This window comes from Ascochyta rabiei, chromosome 9, assembly GCF_004011695.2.
Source record: "Ascochyta rabiei chromosome 9, complete sequence".
In the NCBI taxonomy this organism is placed as follows: domain Eukaryota; kingdom Fungi; phylum Ascomycota; class Dothideomycetes; order Pleosporales; family Didymellaceae; genus Ascochyta; species Ascochyta rabiei.
In genome coordinates this window covers 748,171-768,246 of record NC_082413.1, presented here as the reverse complement: position 1 = coordinate 768,246, position 20,076 = coordinate 748,171, and the positions used below count along the sequence as shown (strand labels likewise).

The 20,076-nt window shown below is 55.3% G+C and overlaps 6 protein-coding genes across 6 annotated transcripts, besides 17 other annotated features; 5 read left to right on the top strand and 1 right to left on the bottom strand.

The window, feature by feature from the left end:
* Nucleotides 1-2,842: 2,842 nt before the first annotated feature.
* On the top strand, nucleotides 2,843-5,502 carry EKO05_0005811 (uncharacterized protein; the record flags this gene model as incomplete). Its single annotated transcript, XM_038939750.2, has 3 exons — nucleotides 2,843-4,713; nucleotides 4,762-5,030; nucleotides 5,081-5,502. 3 exons carry the CDS (start codon nucleotides 2,843-2,845, stop codon nucleotides 5,500-5,502), a joined length of 2,562 nt encoding a protein of 853 aa, XP_038798827.2.
* A 616-nt stretch (nucleotides 5,503-6,118) lies between these two features.
* Nucleotides 6,119-6,981, top strand: EKO05_0005810 (uncharacterized protein; the record flags this gene model as incomplete). Its single annotated transcript, XM_038939953.1, has 3 exons — nucleotides 6,119-6,204; nucleotides 6,260-6,391; nucleotides 6,453-6,981. The coding sequence occupies 3 exons, from the start codon at nucleotides 6,119-6,121 to the stop codon at nucleotides 6,979-6,981; spliced, it is 747 nt and encodes a 248-aa protein (XP_038798826.1).
* A 792-nt stretch (nucleotides 6,982-7,773) lies between these two features.
* On the top strand, nucleotides 7,774-9,141 carry EKO05_0005809 (uncharacterized protein; the record flags this gene model as incomplete). The annotated part of the gene is made up of 2 exons (XM_038939702.2): nucleotides 7,774-8,242; nucleotides 8,297-9,141. 2 exons carry the CDS (start codon nucleotides 7,774-7,776, stop codon nucleotides 9,139-9,141), a joined length of 1,314 nt encoding a protein of 437 aa, XP_038798825.2.
* Nucleotides 9,142-9,785: 644 nt separating this feature from the next.
* Nucleotides 9,786-9,822: a tandem repeat.
* Nucleotides 9,823-9,861: 39 nt separating this feature from the next.
* Nucleotides 9,862-9,899: a tandem repeat.
* Nucleotides 9,900-10,014: 115 nt separating this feature from the next.
* Nucleotides 10,015-10,051: a tandem repeat.
* A 61-nt stretch (nucleotides 10,052-10,112) lies between these two features.
* Nucleotides 10,113-10,164: a tandem repeat.
* A 165-nt stretch (nucleotides 10,165-10,329) lies between these two features.
* Nucleotides 10,330-10,455: a tandem repeat.
* A 252-nt stretch (nucleotides 10,456-10,707) lies between these two features.
* Nucleotides 10,708-10,799: a tandem repeat.
* A 359-nt stretch (nucleotides 10,800-11,158) lies between these two features.
* EKO05_0005808 (uncharacterized protein) lies at nucleotides 11,159-14,005 on the bottom strand (the record flags this gene model as incomplete). Its single annotated transcript, XM_038945838.1, has 1 exon — nucleotides 11,159-14,005. The coding sequence occupies one exon, from the start codon at nucleotides 14,003-14,005 to the stop codon at nucleotides 11,159-11,161; it is 2,847 nt and encodes a 948-aa protein (XP_038798823.1).
* Nucleotides 13,697-13,727: a tandem repeat.
* Nucleotides 13,899-13,933: a tandem repeat.
* Nucleotides 14,006-14,546: 541 nt separating the features above from the next.
* Nucleotides 14,547-14,586: a tandem repeat.
* Nucleotides 14,587-14,769: 183 nt separating this feature from the next.
* Nucleotides 14,770-14,884: a tandem repeat.
* EKO05_0005807 (uncharacterized protein) lies at nucleotides 14,789-15,313 on the top strand (the record flags this gene model as incomplete). The annotated part of the gene is made up of 1 exon (XM_038945837.1): nucleotides 14,789-15,313. The coding sequence occupies one exon, from the start codon at nucleotides 14,789-14,791 to the stop codon at nucleotides 15,311-15,313; it is 525 nt and encodes a 174-aa protein (XP_038798822.1).
* Nucleotides 14,885-14,910: a tandem repeat.
* An 849-nt stretch (nucleotides 15,314-16,162) lies between the features above and the next one.
* Nucleotides 16,163-16,197: a tandem repeat.
* A 52-nt stretch (nucleotides 16,198-16,249) lies between these two features.
* Nucleotides 16,250-16,281: a tandem repeat.
* A 300-nt stretch (nucleotides 16,282-16,581) lies between these two features.
* Nucleotides 16,582-16,605: a tandem repeat.
* Nucleotides 16,606-16,646: a tandem repeat.
* Nucleotides 16,647-16,665: a tandem repeat.
* Nucleotides 16,666-16,786: 121 nt separating this feature from the next.
* Nucleotides 16,787-19,981, top strand: EKO05_0005806 (SCF ubiquitin ligase complex subunit cdc4; the record flags this gene model as incomplete). The annotated part of the gene is made up of 3 exons (XM_038939659.1): nucleotides 16,787-17,092; nucleotides 17,184-19,793; nucleotides 19,847-19,981. 3 exons carry the CDS (start codon nucleotides 16,787-16,789, stop codon nucleotides 19,979-19,981), a joined length of 3,051 nt encoding a protein of 1,016 aa, XP_038798821.1.
* Nucleotides 16,878-16,923: a tandem repeat.
* Nucleotides 19,982-20,076: the final 95 nt, after the last annotated feature.

Sequence of the window (20,076 nt, the reverse complement as noted above, 5' to 3'; positions counted from 1 at the left end):
TGGCAACATTCCAATCAAAGACTGACCTGTCGAGTTCCAATCGCATCCAGCGAACATGTCGTGCTCATGTGCTTGACACCAGCATAGGGGCACACTGTGAAACCCAAAAGATCACGGTTCGTGAAGCTCTCGCGAACCATCTCAGGAGCATTGATGTGCAGCATCGTCCGGTGCTAGCTTCAGGCACCGTTTGGTCATACGAATGAGTGTCGTCAAATGAGAGAACACCGTATGCTGCATGTAACATGTTACTAGATCTTTCGTGGAGCGATGCGCACGAGGAGCAGCATCGAGCAGCATTGAGAGCTAAGGGGTCTGGTGTCCGTACTAGGTTGATTGCATGGCGCGTGACATTATTCCTGCCGCTCGAGAGTTGGCGGGCTTCCTGGTTGGATCTCCGCTGCTACCAGGCTGCGCGGGGTCGTGAATGATGGCGCTTGAAGGGAAGCAGGACGGCGTGCAGCGAAATCAAAGCCTTGGAAACGGACAAAAGCCGACCGGCGGGGCCTTCTGAGTCTGATTGAGACGAGAGAGGGGTCGTCGACTCTATGCGTACCAAAGCTTATCTCCTCTACGCCGATGAACAGGGACGGAAGCGATGACTTTTGGATGAAGAAGAGGAAAACGAGGTGCTTCGAGGGGTGCTGCGGGACGTGTGACAAGCAACCGATGATTCGATGGTACCTCCCTGTCCCGCGGCTTCGCTACCCCCCAACAGCGCAGCAATTTGAAGGTGTTCGCCTGGAAGACACAGGGCTAGCCTCAGTCGGTCTGGCCGTCTCCGCATTTCGTCGCGCATCTGCCACCCAGAGCCCCTGATCCTTGAACCCAGCCGTGCGAGTTTGCAGATGCCTCAAAGGCGTTGAATGTCTGCGTGTTTCTGACTTCTGCCCGCTCCTTCGCAACAGGTGTCTTACCTCCAGAAAACCTCTTCTCGCCGATCTAGAATCCCTTCTTCGTCTGTTTTGGATCACCGTACGCCGATCGCACCACGACCCTATCGGCCTGTCTCCTGATCTGCCAGAGCGCGGGGAGCTTCAGGGTGTCTGCCGCGACTCCGATCTCAACCGTTTCGAACCAGTGCCAAGAAGGGGACCTCCTGTCGCCAGCCTGGCCACTGCGGACGTCGAAGCCTTTGGTTTATATTGTCTTCCTCATCGCTCGAGGCACAGGGCGATGATGTGCTCGCTCTAGTGGTCGCGTGTTCCTCCCTTCAACACTGGCCTTAGGTTAGAACGTGGCGCTTCCCCACATTCTCCAGCTGCGAAACTTCCTCGCCGATTGTAGGCTTGTGTGATTCCATGCGGCGGCTGATGCCATAGAGTATCGTCTCGTCTTCCAAAGTTCTCCGCAAGAAAAAGTAGGGATAGACTGGGCAAGTGTTCGGCGCTCGTTCGTGTACGTTTTGAGGTATGCTGTTGCCGTCCCGGATTCTGGCACGTCGTCACACCGTGTTGGTCGAAGCTTACTGTGACCCAGTTGCTTTTCAGACAGGTCTGATTGCTTAGAGGTTACAAGTACCTTCGTGGGATAGATTGTCTGGTATGTATCTACCGGCGGTGTTCTCGAGCTGCTGTACCCTTGCTGGCGGTTGATTACAGCTTCACCGTTCTGCCTTGTCTTGCGCATGCTGCAGTGGTTAGACTGGCAATGCTGACAGTCCATACAGCATATATTGCCGACCCACTTGATAGATCGTGTTGTACATCGATACCCGCCGTCGCGTAATTTTGGTAGACGCTCATCTGTTATCTAGGTAAGCAGGCTCCGTTCTCTTGTCTCTACTACAGTCCCAGTATCTTCCTTTCTCCTATCATCGCAGCGTGGCATCTTGGATGTCCTTTGGCTGCGCTGGCGTGCGAGGGCGGCAGCGCAAAGTTTTGTGCGGTGCAAACACGTGTTTTGCCGCCATCTTCTTCAAGGTCACACTCGATGTGCGCTGGATAACTCGCTTGATGTTTCTTTTGCTTTTTGACAGGGTGTCTGATGCCTTATCCGTGCTGCGCTTTTGCGTCGTTGAGGGGTCGTGGCGAGCCTGCTCAGCTCGACGCCAAAAAAGTCGAGCGCAACAGCAGACATTAGCAAGCATGTGAACCAACAAGCAAGAGTCACATTTCCGCGCAAGACCACGTCTGATTGATATCTTGTCCCGCTATCGACGTCCTTTTTTGATCCTCATCAAGTCTATGTACTTTGTTAAGCTGATAGATGCGCAACAGTAATACCCCAATCCTCTCCAGTGCAGACTGCTCCTGCCTAAAATACAGCGACTATCGACACGAGTCTGCCACCGGACCGTCACCACTTTGGCGCGGACTCTTCTCCTGTCTCACTCTTCGTGCGATCCCACTCCCTTTCCCTCTTCGTCTTCCACTACCACCAGGCTGTCAATCAGCGCTCCCTTAAGGCCGCCCAGCTTGCAGCAAGCTTCGCTGCAACCTTATGTGAGTAAGCATCCACACCTCCACTCAACAACCACATGAGTTATGAAGGCTTCACTGGCAACAGGCAATGGGCAAGAGGCGTAGTAATAACACACATGGCCAATTTGCCCGTTGCCTGTTGCGAGCGCTTCTTTAACTTCGTAAACTTTACCGCGATGTTGTTCCGGATGAAGGCCATGCTAACGACACCATTTTTAGCTTCAATAGACACATATTACTCCTAGACGTATTGTCAATCTACTGCAACTCTCCTACCCACTTTCACCACTCTCGACAGGCGATTGCGCTGGTAAAGACCGAAGTGGACCCCTCTATCGTAGATTAAGGTATGTTTCAGCGCTCCGGGAAAGCCCCCACGTGGTAATGCTAACATGCCGAAGACTCAAGAAACAGCCGAGATGGCGTCCTCCGGTTACAAAGGCAACCTTTCTGTTGGAGGCTCTGCGCTTGACAAGTCCAAGCTACAGCTTCGTAGGCCGACCCCCGATAGTGATGCTCTGGCGTCCAGCGATGACGACCGCGAGCACGTGCCTGCTGTAGTCCGCCCTGCTGGGGGCTACCCTGGTGGTCGTAGACCCTCTTCTGGTTGGCTGCAAGACATTCAGCCCAATCGCAAGTTTTCGCTGCCTTCTGTGTCGTTTGCCGGCTCTCAACCCACGACTCCATCACTAGAGCTTCCGAATCAGTCTCGTGCTGGAACTTCTGCGTTTCCCTGGAACACCTCCAGCTTCAGCAGTGCACAGGCAAACAGCCGCCTCAAGGAGTTTGTACCGTCACCTACCTCCGCACATTTCCCTAGTGAGAGACCACTACCCTCCCCTGCCGCACCTGAGGGCGACGAAGGCATTGGCTTTCTTCTTAGTCAGCAAAACCCTATCCGAAAGGCGGTACGATCGCAATCTTACAGCATTGGACAGGGTGACATAGAGAACAGCCCAGTGGGGCAATTTTCTGCTCGAGTACGCACCACTGCTGGCGTGCGTCACCGCCCCTCTAAGCCCAGCCTCCTCGGTGATTCTGGCGTTGGCTTGTCCCAACTTCGCGAAGACGACATCGACGAGGTTGATTCGACAAACAGCTCAGAGCACGGCGTCCGCCTTCCTCAAGGATACTGGGAACGCGAGCAGAAGCAAGCTCTTCTCAAACAGGCAGCCATGGAGAGCGTGCGTGCACGCAATCGCGCTACGTCAACGAGCTCTCCAGTTCACCAGCACCCGCCTCCACCCCAGCGCCGTAAGACGACTGCCGGTCTCCGCCACATGCCCTACGGCGCTGCCGCAGACTATGCCATCGAAGAACACGAGGACAACGAGGTTGCTGCGCACGCCCTGCCGCCCTCGTCGTTGACTCGGCGCTTCAGCGAACATGTTTCTCTCCGCAGCCGTGAGCCTGAGCAAGATATCATGGATAGCCCAAAGAAGCAGCAGTGGGCTACTGGCAACATACACAACCTTAACATGGATGTGATGGGTCGCAGACACTCCTTCGCTCACTATGGAGGCTTCAACCAGAGCATACCCCTCTCAACTACCTTGAGCAACACTCAGGAAGAAGATGAGAGTGTCATGTCGCCTCGCCAAGCATCGCACTCGCCTGAAGAGCAAGACCAGTTTGATGCTGCCGCATACTTTGCCGGCTATGGTCCCGCTTCGCGCGCCATCAACGCCTCTGCAATCTCTGCTGCTCACCCAGATCCCATCGCCCCAAATACCACCATGCACACGGCCAACCCTTATGCTGTTCCATCAGTCTTGGGCCGTCCCGGTCGACGATTGTTTGTCGTCACGTTCAAGTGTTCCAGAGCCGACATATACTACCTTTACGACAACACTGGCCTTGAGATTCGCCGAGGTGATTTGGTCATCGTTGAGGGCGATCGTGGTTGCGACCTTGGTCAGGTGGCACATGCGGATGTGAGCCTCGAAGACGCTAAGAAGTACAAGGCTGAGGCGAACGAGGAGCACTTCCGCTGGCTTGTCATGTTTTCTCAGTACTCGCTTGCCGGAACTCAAAATGACTCTGGTATGCTGGGGGCCCTTGCCCGTGCAAATGGTTCGTCTAACAACCCGAACCAACCCCAATCAAGCGGCATGATTGGCAATCAAGACCAAGATGCCAAGCCTAAAATGATCAAGCGTCTTGCTCAGCAGCATGAGATCTTTGCGCTGCGGGATAAGGAGGGCTCAGAAGCCAAAGCCAAGCGCCTCGGAGCTCAGAAGGCTGCTGATCATAAGCTACCCATGGAGGTCCTCGATGCTGAGTATCAAGCGTAAGTCATGCAGTGTATGTGACCGACAAATGGAGCTAACGACTGCAGCGATTACCACAAGCTCACTTACTTCTACTATGCTGAGTCATACGTCAACTTCAACGACCTTGTCACAGACCTTTTCAAGCAATATAAGGTCCGGATCTGGATGTCAGCTGTCAACCCAGCATCAGTCGTGAACCCAGCTGGCTTGATGCAAATCCCACCGCCCTCTGCCATTGGCCCTGGAGCCATCGTGAATTCAGGCACCGGCAATTCATCTCTACCTGTTGGACCTGGTTTTGGTAATAACAGCCACCGTTCAAACGAGCACTATGGTAAGTGCCACGATGGAGTAATGAGTATGAATCTATCTAACGCTGACCAGGTCGAGGCCGCAACAATGCTCCTCAAGCCAACTACGAAGACGGGCACTATGCCTTCTCTCATCAAACCCCAGCCTATGCCCCTCAAGCCGCCTATGGCATGCCCCCTTGGGGACAGGGTCAACAGTATCCGCAGCAGATGTACGGTGGTTACGGTGCCTATGCTGGTGGCTATTCCAGCGTTACTGCTAGTGGTAGTCCGATGAACTACGGCGCGTACTACCCACCAGGCTCATCTTACGGGGCTTCGTCAGTCTATAACCGTGGCTACCCAACTACAAACTCCTATACACCCACTGGTGGAGCCAACTATGGTCAGCAAACCACTTTGGGGGCAAGCACCGGCAAGGCTGGCACATCCAACAACGCAAACGAACCCGCTTTTCTTACGGGCATGCAGAACATGTCTCTTGTCAACAAGTAGGCTTGTGAAGATATGCCCAACACCGCAGATTGCCTAGGTGGGACCACATGCGCGTCCTGACGTCCATGGCCCCACTATTATAGATTACGACATCATGGCTTTCAGTACAATCATTTATGCGAGTCTACAAAATTGATGCATAGCACATTGGACGAACTTTCGACTATCGATGTTCATGCCAACGGTCACGGGCAGTAAATGAATCTAGTCTTGGAACTTACAACGGCAGTAATGGAACTGCAACATCATTCGAAAAGGAAAACACGGATGGACTACAGTACAGCTGCACATTACCCTTGCCCCAATCTCTTCCTTAATATCCTCTTGCTTTTGATTTACAGGACGACAACTGCGATTTCCTTCATGTGTGGTCGGTCACGCAGGTCGATTTAGCTTTGGCACACCCTGATCTAAGTTTTCCTGCTTTTATAAAATTACAATGCTTCTGGCACAAATGCATGCGATGATGTGAGTTAACATTACCAATCATAATCTCTCTAATTTCCAACCTGCCACGACGAGGCTCAAACCCGTCAGTTGGGTAGCGTGCCTTCCAGAAGCGCTCCCCCAAGGCCTCACCCCACCACATCACCGTTACAGTAGCACGTAACAGCAAATGGCGCGCAGAAACACTCCGTATACGGCACAAGTCTCTGCACCTAGTCAGAGTAGTGCGTCTGACGCCGAGGGTGACGAAAGCCAGTGAGTGTTGCAGTGAGGGTTTGCAGCGAGGAAATTTGCTAACGTCATGCAACAGGCGAGTAATCGCATTGAGCTTACTTCTCCAGACGCCGAAACCCAACATTAAAGAGCTCCAGAACTTCCAGGCCAAGGTAGCAGCTGACCAGCAAGAGCTCAAAGTATTGCTCGAGCAGCGGAAAACGCAGGCGTAGGTTCTCCCCTTCTTGCAGGGTTTCGCACTTAGTCAAGAAGGCTTACAGCGTTCATAGTGAAGAGATCTCCATGTGCCGTCGGAACGAGTTCACCGGGTTGATCGTCAACGCCTTGCAGACCCCGAATCGCCCCGTGCAAGGTGTTTCTCCCACACTCGTCGACACAAAGATTGCTCGCAACGCCGTCTTCAAATCCGTTGCCGATGTCCTCAAAGCCTCGGAGCACCTGATTGGCGAGTACGTCAAGCTGGACGCGATGATCACGGGCATTCGAGATGCAGAACCTGAAGGTGTTGCAGAGGCGTGGACTGAGGACATCGAGAAGACTGCGAGGCTGCTGAAGACTGGCGCCGAGATTGCGATCAGGAACGTGAAGAGGGTGCTGGGGGCAGATGTTGAGGTCGATGAGAGGGACGTGAGAATGGAGGCGGGCGAGAGAATGGATGGGATCGAGAAGATGGAGCTGAAATATGAGCTGCAGAAGAGTCTGCAGTATGTTGAGAAGGGTGTGAAGAAGATGGTCAAAAACCTGCCTCAAGATGAGGATTTGTCAACGGCGTTTGAGATGGCAGCTACAAAGACATGAATCGTGGGATGTGGTTTGTGAGGCGACTTGCGAGGCAGGACATCAATCGCGACTGCAGCCATTTTGTCCGACAACAGTAAAGACTCGAGGAACCGAATATCACATTTACATATATTTCATGGCACGATACTACAAACGTAATCAGATCTCTACGGAACGGTCCACTGATCCACTGATCCACTCTAGGGGAAGATTGGCCGACGCCCTTTTGACAAACCAAGCACAAAAGCTCTTTCCCTTCACGCGCGGTTAGCCACAATCAAACCGCGCAAACGCTGTATCCTCGCCCGCCTTTACGCTTTGTGGCCATCGACTTATATGCTCGATAGATGCTGTATTCGTCACAGGGGGGCGTAGCAGCAGTCGACGTTGGAACTTTGCCAGCCATCTGCGTCATGGCTCGGTCCAATAGCCGAGCGGCTTCCGAAAACAACGTCCAGAAAGGGACCTTCACGCTACCAGTCGGTCTTCTGTATTAATTTAGGCAGCCAATCCAGGCCAATTGTGCGTCTCACAGGTTCCAGAGCCACACCAACGTCTAGTACGATAAAGTTTTCACACCAACCTTTAGTAGCGCTTCCCAGCGATCCGGGGTCGACGCGTCGTCCGAATGCCGTCATCGTGCCTGAAAGTGACAGTCACGCTAGAAATGACAGAGGAGGGTGCTGTTTTCAACCTCAACATCAACGTTTGAGACACCAAGCTTCACGCCGACCAAGCATCCGTATCACTTGAGTGCTCGGTGTAACGGAGAGGCTTGCCATTCATTCAGGATTATCTACAACGTTTGTCATGATTTCCCCTACGATACCTCTATTGCTCTGGAGCGCTTTTTCGCTGTGTACATCGGCACAGCTATCATCAATTCTTTCATCGCTCTCCCTCACGCCAGTGCCTAGCAGTCTTGTGACCGAGCTGACCCCCGCATCCTCATCCTCTCTTCTATCCTTCGCATCCCTATCTGTATCACGAAATGCGAGTTCTGTGGCAACATCTTCAGCTACATCAGAAGCGGTGATTGGCATAACAGGCATTGCTCCATCTGCATCAGGAAACGCCACTGCGACAAGCTCTACCACAGCTCTCCCACGCCCTACGCAAAACACAACACCTTGCAATGGATACCCAGAGTTCTGCAGTCGACGATTCTCCAATATTTCCATGGTGGTGGCTCACAATAGTCCGTTCGTGAGGGCCCATAATGCTGCCAGTAACCAAGCCTTGGAGGTTGTGACGCAGCTCAATGATGGCATTCGAGGGTGTACGTATATAGAGAGCAAATCATCACCTTTGATGAGCCTAACATAGCCCCCAGTACAATTCGAAACGCACAAGCCCAACGCTTCATCCCCCATTCGCCTCTGTCACACTTCATGCGATCTTCTCGATGTCGGAACCCTTCAATCATACCTCACAATCGTCAAAGGCTGGCTCGACGACCACCCATACGAGGTCATCTCAATCACCATGGGCAACAACAATGGCCAAAGCATCCGCAATCCTGCCACAGACTATGTTGAGCCTTTCCAGAACTCGGGCATCATAGAATACGTGTGGACACCGCCCGCCAGAAGCCTGAACCTGACCGATTGGCCTACGTTGTCCGAAATGATCCTCAAGAACAATCGAGTAGTCGTGATGATCGACTACAACGCCGACCAAGATGCCGTACCCTGGCTTCTAAGCGAGTTTGACTACCAATGGGAGACTCCTTTCTCGCCCACCGACCCTTCGTTCCCCTGCACTCAGCAGCGCCCCCCAAACCAGGCCGAGGACGTCTCTCGCAATCGCATGTTCATGCTGAACCACAACCTAAATGTCGACCTCTCCATCGGAGGTATCAACATTCTTGTGCCAGCATATGGCCTCTTGGATCAAGTCAATGCTGAGTCCGGAAACAGCAGTCTGGGTCTCAATGTTCAGGGCTGCGAAGAAATGTGGGGGCGTCCACCGAACTGGCTGCTTGTCGATTACTACAATTTTGGCAACTTTAATGGATCTGTCTTTGAAGTTGCGGCGAACGCCAACGGCGTCTCGTACAATCGCGATTCGTGCTGTGGATCGTTGCGCAGTACGAGCGGTTGGAGCAGGTTCGGTGTAGCTGATTCATGGCTTTTGTCAATCGTTGGCGTTGTGGCTGTAATGGTGATGCGTTTGTGAGCGATATGGCCAGCAGTTTTGTCGGCACTTGTACCTCCTTCCAAAATCTTGTCTTCCTTAACTTCGTCATGGATCAGGCGTTTCTTGTCTATTCTCAGTGGCGGGCATTGTAGACGTAAGCGTAGGAGCAAAAGGCGTTACTTTGCATTGTTTTATAAAATCCCCATTTTCCCTTGTGTTTTATTACCAACAAGTAGTTCATCATAGATCCCGTTATTCTGCTTTCTTCCCTTCGTCTCGACATGGTGGATCCAGCAAGCAACACCAAGATCTCCATCCAGACGACACAACAAGAAAAACGCACCCTCCCTCGTGATGATAAGCCTCGATCCAGGAGCCGCCCGGGCATGGGACCTAGAAGCGCCACGGCACGAAGACAGAAAGCTGCATGTTGCAGCACACACAGTACATTACAGCCAGCTACAGCGTATTGCTCGACCAAGCAAGTACCAGCGGATGGAATCCACGCAAGAGAACCTAGAAGAGATCAAGACCAAAACCAACCACCACATGCACAACCATACTCACTGCGCCGTTGACCCCCACCTTTTTTTTTTAACATTTCCAAATCCAACCCATCCTCTCCCTGCGCTGAACCCCAGGACCCCAGCGCCTTCACTCTCGTTCGTTCTCATTCTCGTTCTCGTGGCCGTGGCCATGGCCGTGGCCGTAGCCGTAGCCACCAGGAGGAGTCCAGACGGCCGATCCCCACAAGTCCAAGCCAGCCACGCCAGCCACGCCAGCCACGCCAGCCACGCATGCACCAGCGGACGGGCAAACGAGGAAAAAACTCTCCTCCCACGCCGACCCATCTTGCGCGGAATAGCGGAAAGAGCACGAGGCGGGCCGTGGGTGGCTCGGGGCGTGTATTCTATCCCGCCATCCAGCCATCCAGCCATCCAGCCATCCATCCGTGCGTGCGCGGGAGTTGTTTTCGCGCACGACGTGACGACGTGACACGACGTGAAGAGGAGACGAGAGACGAGAGACGAGAGACGAGAGACGAGACGAGACGAGACGAGACGAGACACGTGAGGCAATGTCGCACGACATGCGCCTCGTCGCGTGCTGCTGCTCGGGCTTGTTTCCCAGGAGAGATGGGGATTCAATGTGCTACAGCATGGACTGGCATCGCGTGGGACTATGCAGCATTGTCTGGGCTTTGGAAGCGGGTGTGGAGATGGGCCGGTGTGTATGTGTGTGTGTGTGTGTGTGTGTGTGTGTGTGTGTGTGTGTGTGTGTGTGTGTGTGTGTATGTGTGTATGTGTATGTGTGTGTGTGTGTATGTGTGTGTGTATGTGTGTGTGTGTGTGTTTACATTTGCGTATTGTAGTTGTTAGCTAGATATCACGACTATCGACAAAGACTGCAGGGCTAAAGCCCTTCAACATACTTCTGAAAATAAACAAAAATAGAGCATAAATATAGAGATGTAATAACACTATAAACAACATGCTAGCTTAAAGCTTATAGGAGCTTGTAGATAGTAGAGGAGAGGTAGGTAAGAACAGAAATAGCTGCACGCTGTAACTTACAAGATAGTATCTAATAGAAGGAAGGTAAGAAAGAGTATAGAGTATATATATCTATATTTATAGATTATAGTCTATATCTAGACACTATAACTATACTATTAACAAAAACTATATAGCTAAAACGCTTAAACGCGCTTCTAGAAAGATAGTAGGGTAGAGATTTAGGGACGCAACAAAACTATAAACACTGTGCCAGCTTGAAGCTTGCGGGAGCTTGTAGATAGTAGAGGAGAGGTGGGTAGGAACAGAAATGGTTGCGCGCGCTGCGACTTACGAGATAGTGTCTATGCGGAAGGGAGGCGAGAAAGAGTATAAAGTAAGAGACGGGCGATTCGGGCATCGAGCCACTAAATTGGAGAGAAGAAAAGAAAAAGACAAACGTCGTCCATAGGTCGAGTGGAAGCGATCAACTGCCTCGCAAACGTGAGAAAGTATGCACATGCAGGTCGTTCAGTCGATGAGTAGCAGTGTTGTTGCTAGGGTTAGTAGGTTCCACCCAGGGAGCCCCAAGCAGCGAGCACATCATCACTGGCGCTGTTCCTCCCCTTGCTCCTTGTCATACTCGCCACGCTGCTTCCCCGGCTAGCACGTCTGGATCGCTCGCGCCCAGTGAGCAAGCTTGACACGTTCATGCTTGACGCGTTGGAGCGCGAGCTTGCGTTGGACACAACACTACTCTGTCTGCTCCTCTGCTCCAGCGCTCTCTTGAGCGCGTTCTGTCTTGTTGAGCTCCGCTCTGGCAACCCGGGAAGTGTGGTGGGCTCGACGATGCTCGGAGCTCGCGATGAGATGCCCGCTTCAGACACGGGGACAAGATCCTTGGCACCAAAGCTGGGAGGAACAGGAAACGACATGTCTGCATCGCTCGAGGCAGTGCGGCGGCGCTGGTGGTTCGACTCCAAGGCTTCGACGGACTTTGCGGCCTTGATGATGTGGACGGGGAGGTCCGTCTCGAGGGTGGCGATGTCTTCACTGTCGGCACTGGTGTCGCTGCTCGCGATCTTGACGACGTCGTGGCTTTCGCCGACACGGAGACCGGGTGTGATTGGAGACGGGAGGGGCGAGACGTGGTCGATAGTGGTTGGCGAAGTCAGGCATGCGGTGTGGGAGGGTGAAATAGGTGGGAAGGGGTCGAGAGGAGACAAGGCGTCAGGTGCGGGGATGTGGTGGGGGAGCGAACCGCGGGCGATAGGGAAGCTGAAACTCTCGTTGTCGCTTACTGAGCTGTCGCGGAGGCTGCTGAACATGTGTGCGTCATGGGTTGTTTTGGTGGGCCGTCCACGAGGCGGAGGTGTTAGGTGTAGCGATGAGGTCGAAGATGCAGCCAACGACTTTCGTTTCGACTTCATCTCTACGACTCGAACAGGGCTGGCTACCAGCGTCTCTGTTGCGAAGGTTGATGTCTGACCGGTTTTCTGCAACGACTCGATGGCTTTCCGTCGCTCGTCTTCCTGCTCAATGTAGGCCTTGCTCATGCTTGCTGAGCTCTGCTTTGCCATCGAGGCACGCTTCTTTCGCATCAACTCCAACAGAGCTTCTTCCTCAGGAGTGACGGACATCATCTTGCAATCCGTCGTTAGTGACCGGGGCTGAGGTTCGCTAGCCGAAGTCCGCATGCTGTATGTGCTGTATGCCGACGAAGAAGGCGGCGCGTGTGCTGCCGTTCTGGGGCGGTCATCTTCGTCTTCGAGTATAACAGAAGGCTGCCGCAAGTGGCTAGAGCGTCTACTACCACTGTAGCTGCTGAGCCTCGAAAGGTTGGGCGGGTAAACGAGTCCTGGCGTGTACATGATGTCGATTGTAGCTGCGTTGGTCGATGTCGACATGATGCTCATCTTGCGCTCGAACGGCATCCTGTTCGATCGCACCTCGAAGGCTTGGGCTTGTCCGAAGACAATCTCGCCAGCATCGTCGTCCATGTTGAGGCTCTCCCGAACGGCGAAGGTACGGATGGCATGCCGGTCATCGTCGAACTCGTCTTCTGACGACGAGAAGGACAGGCAGCTCGAGTCTTGCAGGTTGCGTTTCGACCATGTCGACTCTTTCGTCTTGGTCGAGTTTTGGGTATGTAATGAGAATTGACTTGGTGAAGTCAGCCCGTGGACATCGATCATGTCTTCATGAGAGAACGAGTCGCCGTTGAAACCTGGAACCGACTTCTGTGCCCGTGGAGCAGGACGTGAGGTTGCAGTCTCTGGGTAGATGCCGCTAAAGGAGGTCCTGTGCATGAAGGGCATTGTCCTGTTGCTCGGTTGCCGTGCTTGGGGGGCATATATCGGCGCTCTCGCTTCCTCCAGGGCTTCATCGCTATCCTCGTCGAGCGCATCAAACCAATGCTGTACACCCTTTGGGGGTCGACGAACATTCACTTTGGCGTTGTCGTAGTCATCACGCTTGAACAGTCGTTTCGGAGAGGCCGGCATGGACGCGTGCTCGGCGTGCCGCCGTGTGGCATGCTGCGTTATCTTTGCGCGCGCTTTTGGTGCGGGTGTAGGTTCTCTCGACATGGGCTGAGCGAAATATTCCGAATTCATCGACATGGCAGCTGGCGAGTTCACCATCTTGGCCGGCGAGAGGAGTTGATTCGAGTGGCTGTGGCCGTCTCCGCCCTTTGGTTTGGGAAACAACTTGGAGAGATCTAGCCGCGCAGGCTTGGTCTTGCGATGCTCTCGTTTCCCGACATGCATCATGGGCGATACTGGACTGGCTTCATGGCCACTGTAGGCATAGCCACGGCTGTCTGTGACTACCTGTGGCTTCCCTCTCCTCAGGGCCATGTCGCGGACGGCCGAGTTGGAGGTTTGCTGTGAGATGGAGAGGGGCGAGGCCTTTGCGTCGTAGTGCGAACGCATGGTGGAGTTTGACGACTGAGGCTGCAGGCGGTAGCTGGCCGAGCTGTTGTCCGAGCCGCGTCGTGTAGTTCCCCTACTGGCGTTGCCCAGGATGTTTGACGACGGGCGTTTCGACATGGCGGGCCGGCTGGCGTGGTCGGTCACCGTTGCCCAGGTGCTGTCGTCATGGTCGTAGTCGTAATCGTAGTCGTAGTCGTAGCTGTGGTTGTCACGGTAGCCGGACTCGGACGAGAGGGTGGGGTTGGTGTATGCGGGGCTGGCAGGCATGGTGGGCGCGTGACGGGAGGAGGAGCGGTAGGTGCTGGGTGATTCCGAGGTGCCCAGCACGCGGTGGGCTTTACTCGTGGGCTCTTCGAGGTGCGAGGGCCATGGCTGCGCTGCAGCTGGGAATGGGCTGGGGCTGGGTGGAGTTTCTTTTGGCTGCGACCGGCGCCCGGGTAGGGGAAAGGAGAACTTGGAAGCGTGGGAGCGGCCCATGACGGGCAGAAGCAAAGAGAGGCCCGCGCGGAGAGTAGTCTGGGCGGCGCGGTCGCTGGTGGGCGGGGCTGCGATTCAGACAGAGACGGTGGTGTCGACTGAGTCGCGGCTGGGACGAGATGGCAGCGATGGCAGCGACGGCGATGATGGCAAGAATGGCGTTTGCGGGGGGCCTTGGGGTCTATCAACAGCAGCTGTCGCTGTCGGGCGCTGCATTGGGGCTCAATGGCGTCGATAGTGCGGCGGTCAACGCTGGGGCACATGTGCGAGGAGCAACGGGGGTCGAACGCTGTGCAACGGTGCCAGTGCAGGCCGTCTATGTACTATGTAGGAACGGGCTCCTGCTGCACACGAGCCTCGTTTTTGGCGCGTGGTCCCGACCGGAGCTGCAGCGAAGGACCGGCGGAGGACTAGCGCAAGGGGAGCTTGCAGCCAAGCAATCAGAGCTGCATGGCCGTGGACTGGGTGAACGTGGATGGCAGCAGCGAGCTGTACGAAGGCGAAGACCGTCGATGAGCCAGACGGCCGACGCAGCGAGCATGGCAGGCAGGCAGGCAGGCTGGCAGGCAGGCGTGCAGGCATGTTATCGACCAGGCCTGCGTCAGATCGTCCAAGCCTCAAGGTTCATTCGTCTTGGTCCGCCGGCGTCCTGTCCGCAAGAAAAGAGGCCATTGAAATCGAAAGTGGGTTCGCCCGGCCGAGCGCCCGTGCAATCCCAGCACGTGCGCCTGACAGAGCCGTGACATAGGCATACCACCGCGCCAACGCCGACCGACGACGACAATGACGAACGACAACGACAATGACGACGACGACGACAACGACAATGACGACGACGACGACAATGACAATGACGACGACCACCACAACAACAACAACACTAACAACAACAAAATGACAACGACTTGCATTGCAAACTGCCTGGCTAGTACAGAGCAGCGCTCATCCAACGTTGCTGTAGCTGCCAACAAGCAATCTGCTCCCAGTGCATGGCTCTATCCACACACTGGTAACACCGGTAGTCACCCTGCATCTTGTACCCCCAGCACCCACTCTCCACCGAAGAATACAGCCACCGGACGCGAGGTCACACAACGACGCATAACCACAGCAACAAACGCTCTCCTCCAAGCCACACGGCAAGAGCCATTGTCGCGGTATCGTGGTGGAGTTGGAAAGTGGACATGTATCGAATTCTGGGTGGAGCGTGCGGCCCTCGCTCCTTTCAGCCCAGGTCCAGTCTGCAATGACCACTCTGACAATCGAGCGAGACGTGCGTACTCACTCGCCCACCAGGCCCGCCGATAGTCGATTGATTGGTAAATCGACTCGTTGAACACTTGGGGCGTGCCGCTCGTCCATGCTGCCATGAAGTGCGAACCCAAGACTGCTGAGCTTACCGTGCTTCACAGCGCTGCTCTAAGAGGTTCCTATCACGAGTAGAAAACGTAGCCAGCTGAACGTAATGCGGCCAAGACGGTAACGAGTCTGTTCTGCAATGTGGAAAAAGGCAAGTCGAGAATCCATGGTGGTGGCAAAGGCTGTCTTCTGCAGCAAAGGGTGCCTCAGGATAGAGTCCAAGACCATGCCAACTGCCACAGACGGCTGTCTCCTGCGTAGCACGACGACGGCGTTTTGCTACTGGTCCCATTGCCACATGAAGTGAACCGAGAGAAAGGCAGGCTCGGAGCACAAGCGAGAACGCGTCAGGCCATGTCCAGGTACCAGTACAGGACGTGACGAGAGACGGAGAGAAACATGGCTTGGCGCGTTGTTGCCGTGCAAGAAACAAACCAGGTCCTTTCCAGGGGCGATGCTGGCTGTCGCGCCTCGCCACGACGTGACAAAACCTGACACCAGCGACCAGCCGGCGACCAGCCGGCGGTGCGCGAGTGATGGCGCAACCTTGGCGACGGCGTAAAGCTGCAGTCGAGTCTGGTGGGCGGGGAGGAACAGCGCGAGGCAGAGTACATACTACATAGTACCGTAGGCAGTGCAGCGTGCAGCTTATCTTGGAGTCGCGGATAATGTGGCGGGTAAGTGGGTCTAGCCGGGACCGCAAATCAGACAAGGGAGCGGCGGGCGCGGCAGGTCAAGCGTGATGCACTGGAGCATTGGGGCCAAGCAGTTCTCCCCACCACCGTGTCGAACAGCACTCCACCGCCCACCGCCCACCGCCCACCGCCCTCCGCTCTCTCGTGCCCCTCGCGGACCCGCTGGACTCGTTGGTGTTGTGTGTCTGCCCCGCAGCCGTAGCCGCAGCCGCAGCCACAGCCATCGTGCTTGAGCATAGCACGCACTGCCGCGTTCGAACTTCGCCTGCAGCCGAGCGAGCACTGTCTCCTTTCCCGCCGCTCCCTCGTCAGCACCGACCCACCAGCCCGAGGCCCACACTCGACTAGCCACCTCTTCGCCGCTGCCCTCGTCCTGCGACTCGAGGCTGGCGACATGCACGGGGAACAGCACTGAGCCACTCTCTCGCCTCTTTTTGCCCTGTGGCTACACGCCCGAGGTCCACGAACCCCCCTCCCTGCCACCTGACCTCTCGACCACACTCGGCTACGGCCCCCTCCCTGCCACCTCACCTCTCGACCACACTCGACTTGGACTTGGACTTGGACTTGGACTTGGACTTGGACTTCGACCACCACCACCACCACAAAGGTAGAACGAACCGACGCCCGTACCGTACTGTCACGCCTGTCGACACGCGAGCAGACACCAAGCCACGACAGCACCACCCTCCTCTCTCCACGCAGCACACGTCCCCCGCGGCCCGACATGTCTTCGAGTCACCAGGGCCCCAACGCCCTCAGCCGGCCCAGGTCGAGAGATTCACACGCCACCCTGGGCCAGTTCTCCTTCACGCCGGCCACCAGGACCACGGTCGTCACCACCACATACACCACCACCACCACGCTCGCTCCCATGCGTATCAACGCCAAGAGCCTGTCGGAGCGAGACCCCAAAGAATACCCACTGGCACAGGTCAGAGCACCGGACTCGATACGGAAGATCTACTTTGACGCTGGCGGCGAACTCGGATGTTTTGAGGAGGCGGACGACGCGTCCAAGAAAGCACAAGAGGTATGCTGCTAGCTGGTCCACGCATCTGTCTTGTTCCCGAGCCGCTCGCTGCAGACGCGTAAATCACACCCCACTGACCGCTTCCCCACAGCACACTCTTCTCCAAGAAAACCTGCGAGCCTCGAATGGCAAGATGCGCAGGATCGACACCTTCAAAGGTCCCCCGACGTTCGCCTCCCCAAGCCGCACGACGCGTCTCAGCACGAACCCTCAGCCTCCAGCGCTACGATCAGCATCCGGCCGCCGGAAACGAGACATGACAGACGATTCCCCTCCCCCTCCATCGATACGAGAGGCGGCCGAGATGGCCAGCCTACAACGACGCAGCAAGAAACCGCGAGTAGCAGCACGAGACGAAGGCACTGCGCGCATGGGTATCACCCCTGATGACATGGAAGACCTCGTTCCAGCCACGCCTGAGACAGAGCTGGAAGGATCACGAGCTGCGAAGACACTAGATGCACTGAGGCAGCTGCGAGAGTCGACCGCCGGCCCTTCGCACACCGATGCCACCTCGTTCGACAGCCAAGAGCCTTCGCAGCCACAATCCTTCTCCACAGGCGTAATCGACGGTCCGGGTGCAGCGGCAACGCCTCCAATCGCGGAATCTGATATGGAGCCAAACTTCCCCATGGCACGGCCCCCACCTATGCATCTGGATATCGCAGCTGCACAGGATGCGAGCCTACCCAGTCCGAGTTTGTCACCCACCACGTATGCTGCCAACGCTCAACAGAGTCTCGCTGGAGCGTCGTCACTAGGCATGGCTGCCGACTACGAATCGAACGATGTCTCTTCGCTGGACCTTTCGCAAACGCAGCGCGCAGAGGGAATGAGAGACACGAGCCCCAACCCTCAGCTACTGACACCAACCGTCACAGGCATTCCGAGCATGCTAGATACGTTCGACGCGCTCCCCGAAGAGATGAAAGATTACGTCATGTACCAAATGCTGCGTCGATGCAAAAAGTCCACACTTCACTTCGTTGCTGACGTGGTCAACCCAGCTCTGAAGCGCGACTTCATTGCTTCGCTGCCCACCGAACTTGGGCTTGAGATCATAGGTTACCTGGATGTCAAGAGCATGTGCAGTGCGGCGCAGGTCTCGAAACACTGGCGGAAGCTCATCGACACTCACGAGACAGCCTGGAAGGACCTCCTGGAGAAGGATGGCTTTGTTTTGCCATCAGGAGAGCTGGAGCGCGCAGTCCAGGAAGGATGGGGATGGCAATTCTCAGAGTCCCCCGAGAGTTACGAACGCGACTTGCGAGGGATGTCTGTTGCCTCTCGATCAGACAACGAACACGCCACTGGTTCTGGATCTAGCACGACCGCTGACCACGAAGGTGCCATTACCCGATCCTCGTCTACACGCCAGAAGAGGAAAGCCATCGGCAGGCATGGTAGTTCAAAGAAACAGCGCAAGAAGGGCTTGACGTCAACCAAGATGCCATTCATGTCCTGCATGTTACCCAACGAGCTGCGCGATGGGCCCAACGCCTTCGCCAAACGGGCACAGGCCGCGATCCCCGATCCCAACTTTGGAATCCCAGGTCTACGCAACATGCACCTCTACAAGTCTCTATATCAGCGACACCACCTCATTCGCCGGAGCTGGATGGCCGACGATACCAAGCCAAGGCACATTGCATTCCGCGCACACCAGCGTCACGTTGTAACCTGTCTCCAGTTCGACACCGACAAGATCTTGACCGGTAGCGACGATACTAACATCAACGTCTACGATACCAAGACTGGGGCCCTGCGCAGTCGCCTCGAGGGACACGAGGGTGGTGTCTGGGCCCTCCAGTACGAAGGGAACACCCTGGTGTCAGGCTCTACAGATCGTTCGGTGCGAGTCTGGGATATTGAGAAGGGAAAGTGCACACAAGTCTTCCAGGGCCACACCTCAACGGTTCGTTGCCTTGTTATATTGAAGCCGACCAAAGTCGGCGAAACCCTGGATGGACGGCCGATCATGATGCCCAAGGAAGAGATGATCATCACAGGTTCCCGAGATTCCACGCTCCGGGTGTGGAAGCTTCCGAAGCCGGGCGATCGAAGTATCATGCAGACTGGATCGTCTGCAGCCAACGATCTCGACAACCCCTACTTCGTTCGCGCTCTGACCGGCCACCATCACTCCGTTCGTGCGATAGCAGCTCACGGCGACACCCTCGTTAGTGGCAGTTACGACTGCAGTGTTCGCGTGTGGAAAGTGTCAACGGGCGAGACCGTCCAGCGCTTGCAGGGCCATGCGCAGAAGGTCTACAGCGTGGTTCTAGACCACGATCGCAATCGCTGCATCAGTGGTTCGATGGATAACATGGTCAAGGTCTGGTCTCTTGAGACTGGCCAGTGTATCTTCACGCTAGAGGGACATACTTCACTCGTCGGCCTCTTGGATCTCAGTCATGAACGTCTTGTATCGGCCGCGGCGGACAGCACTTTACGCATCTGGGATCCTGAGAATGGACAGTGTAAGAGCAGGCTGTGTGCGCACACAGGAGCCATTACCTGCTTCCAGCATGACGGGCAAAAGGTCATTTCGGGCTCAGATCGCACCCTCAAGATGTGGAATGTCAAGACCGGCGAGTTTGTCAAGGACCTCTTGACGGACCTCAGCGGTGTCTGGCAGGTCAAGTTCAACGAACGTCGATGCGTCGCAGCCGTGCAGCGGAACAGCCTGACGTATATCGAGGTAAGTGGATCGAGTAGCGAAGCTTTGAACCGCAGCAGCTGACAGATTTCAAGGTCTTAGACTTCGGTGCCTCACGAGACGGCGTCACTCTCGACCAACGAGGGCGCAGAATTGTAGTCAACCGGAATGGCCAGGAAGTCGAGGACATTTCAGATACTGATATGGTCGATGCAATCGATCAACCCTAGTGGGATGCGTGACCAACACCACCTCATCTGTTTTCTGTTCTTCAGCATGTTCTCAGCCAATACCCTCTATCAACCTTTTGCATCCATCAGTACCG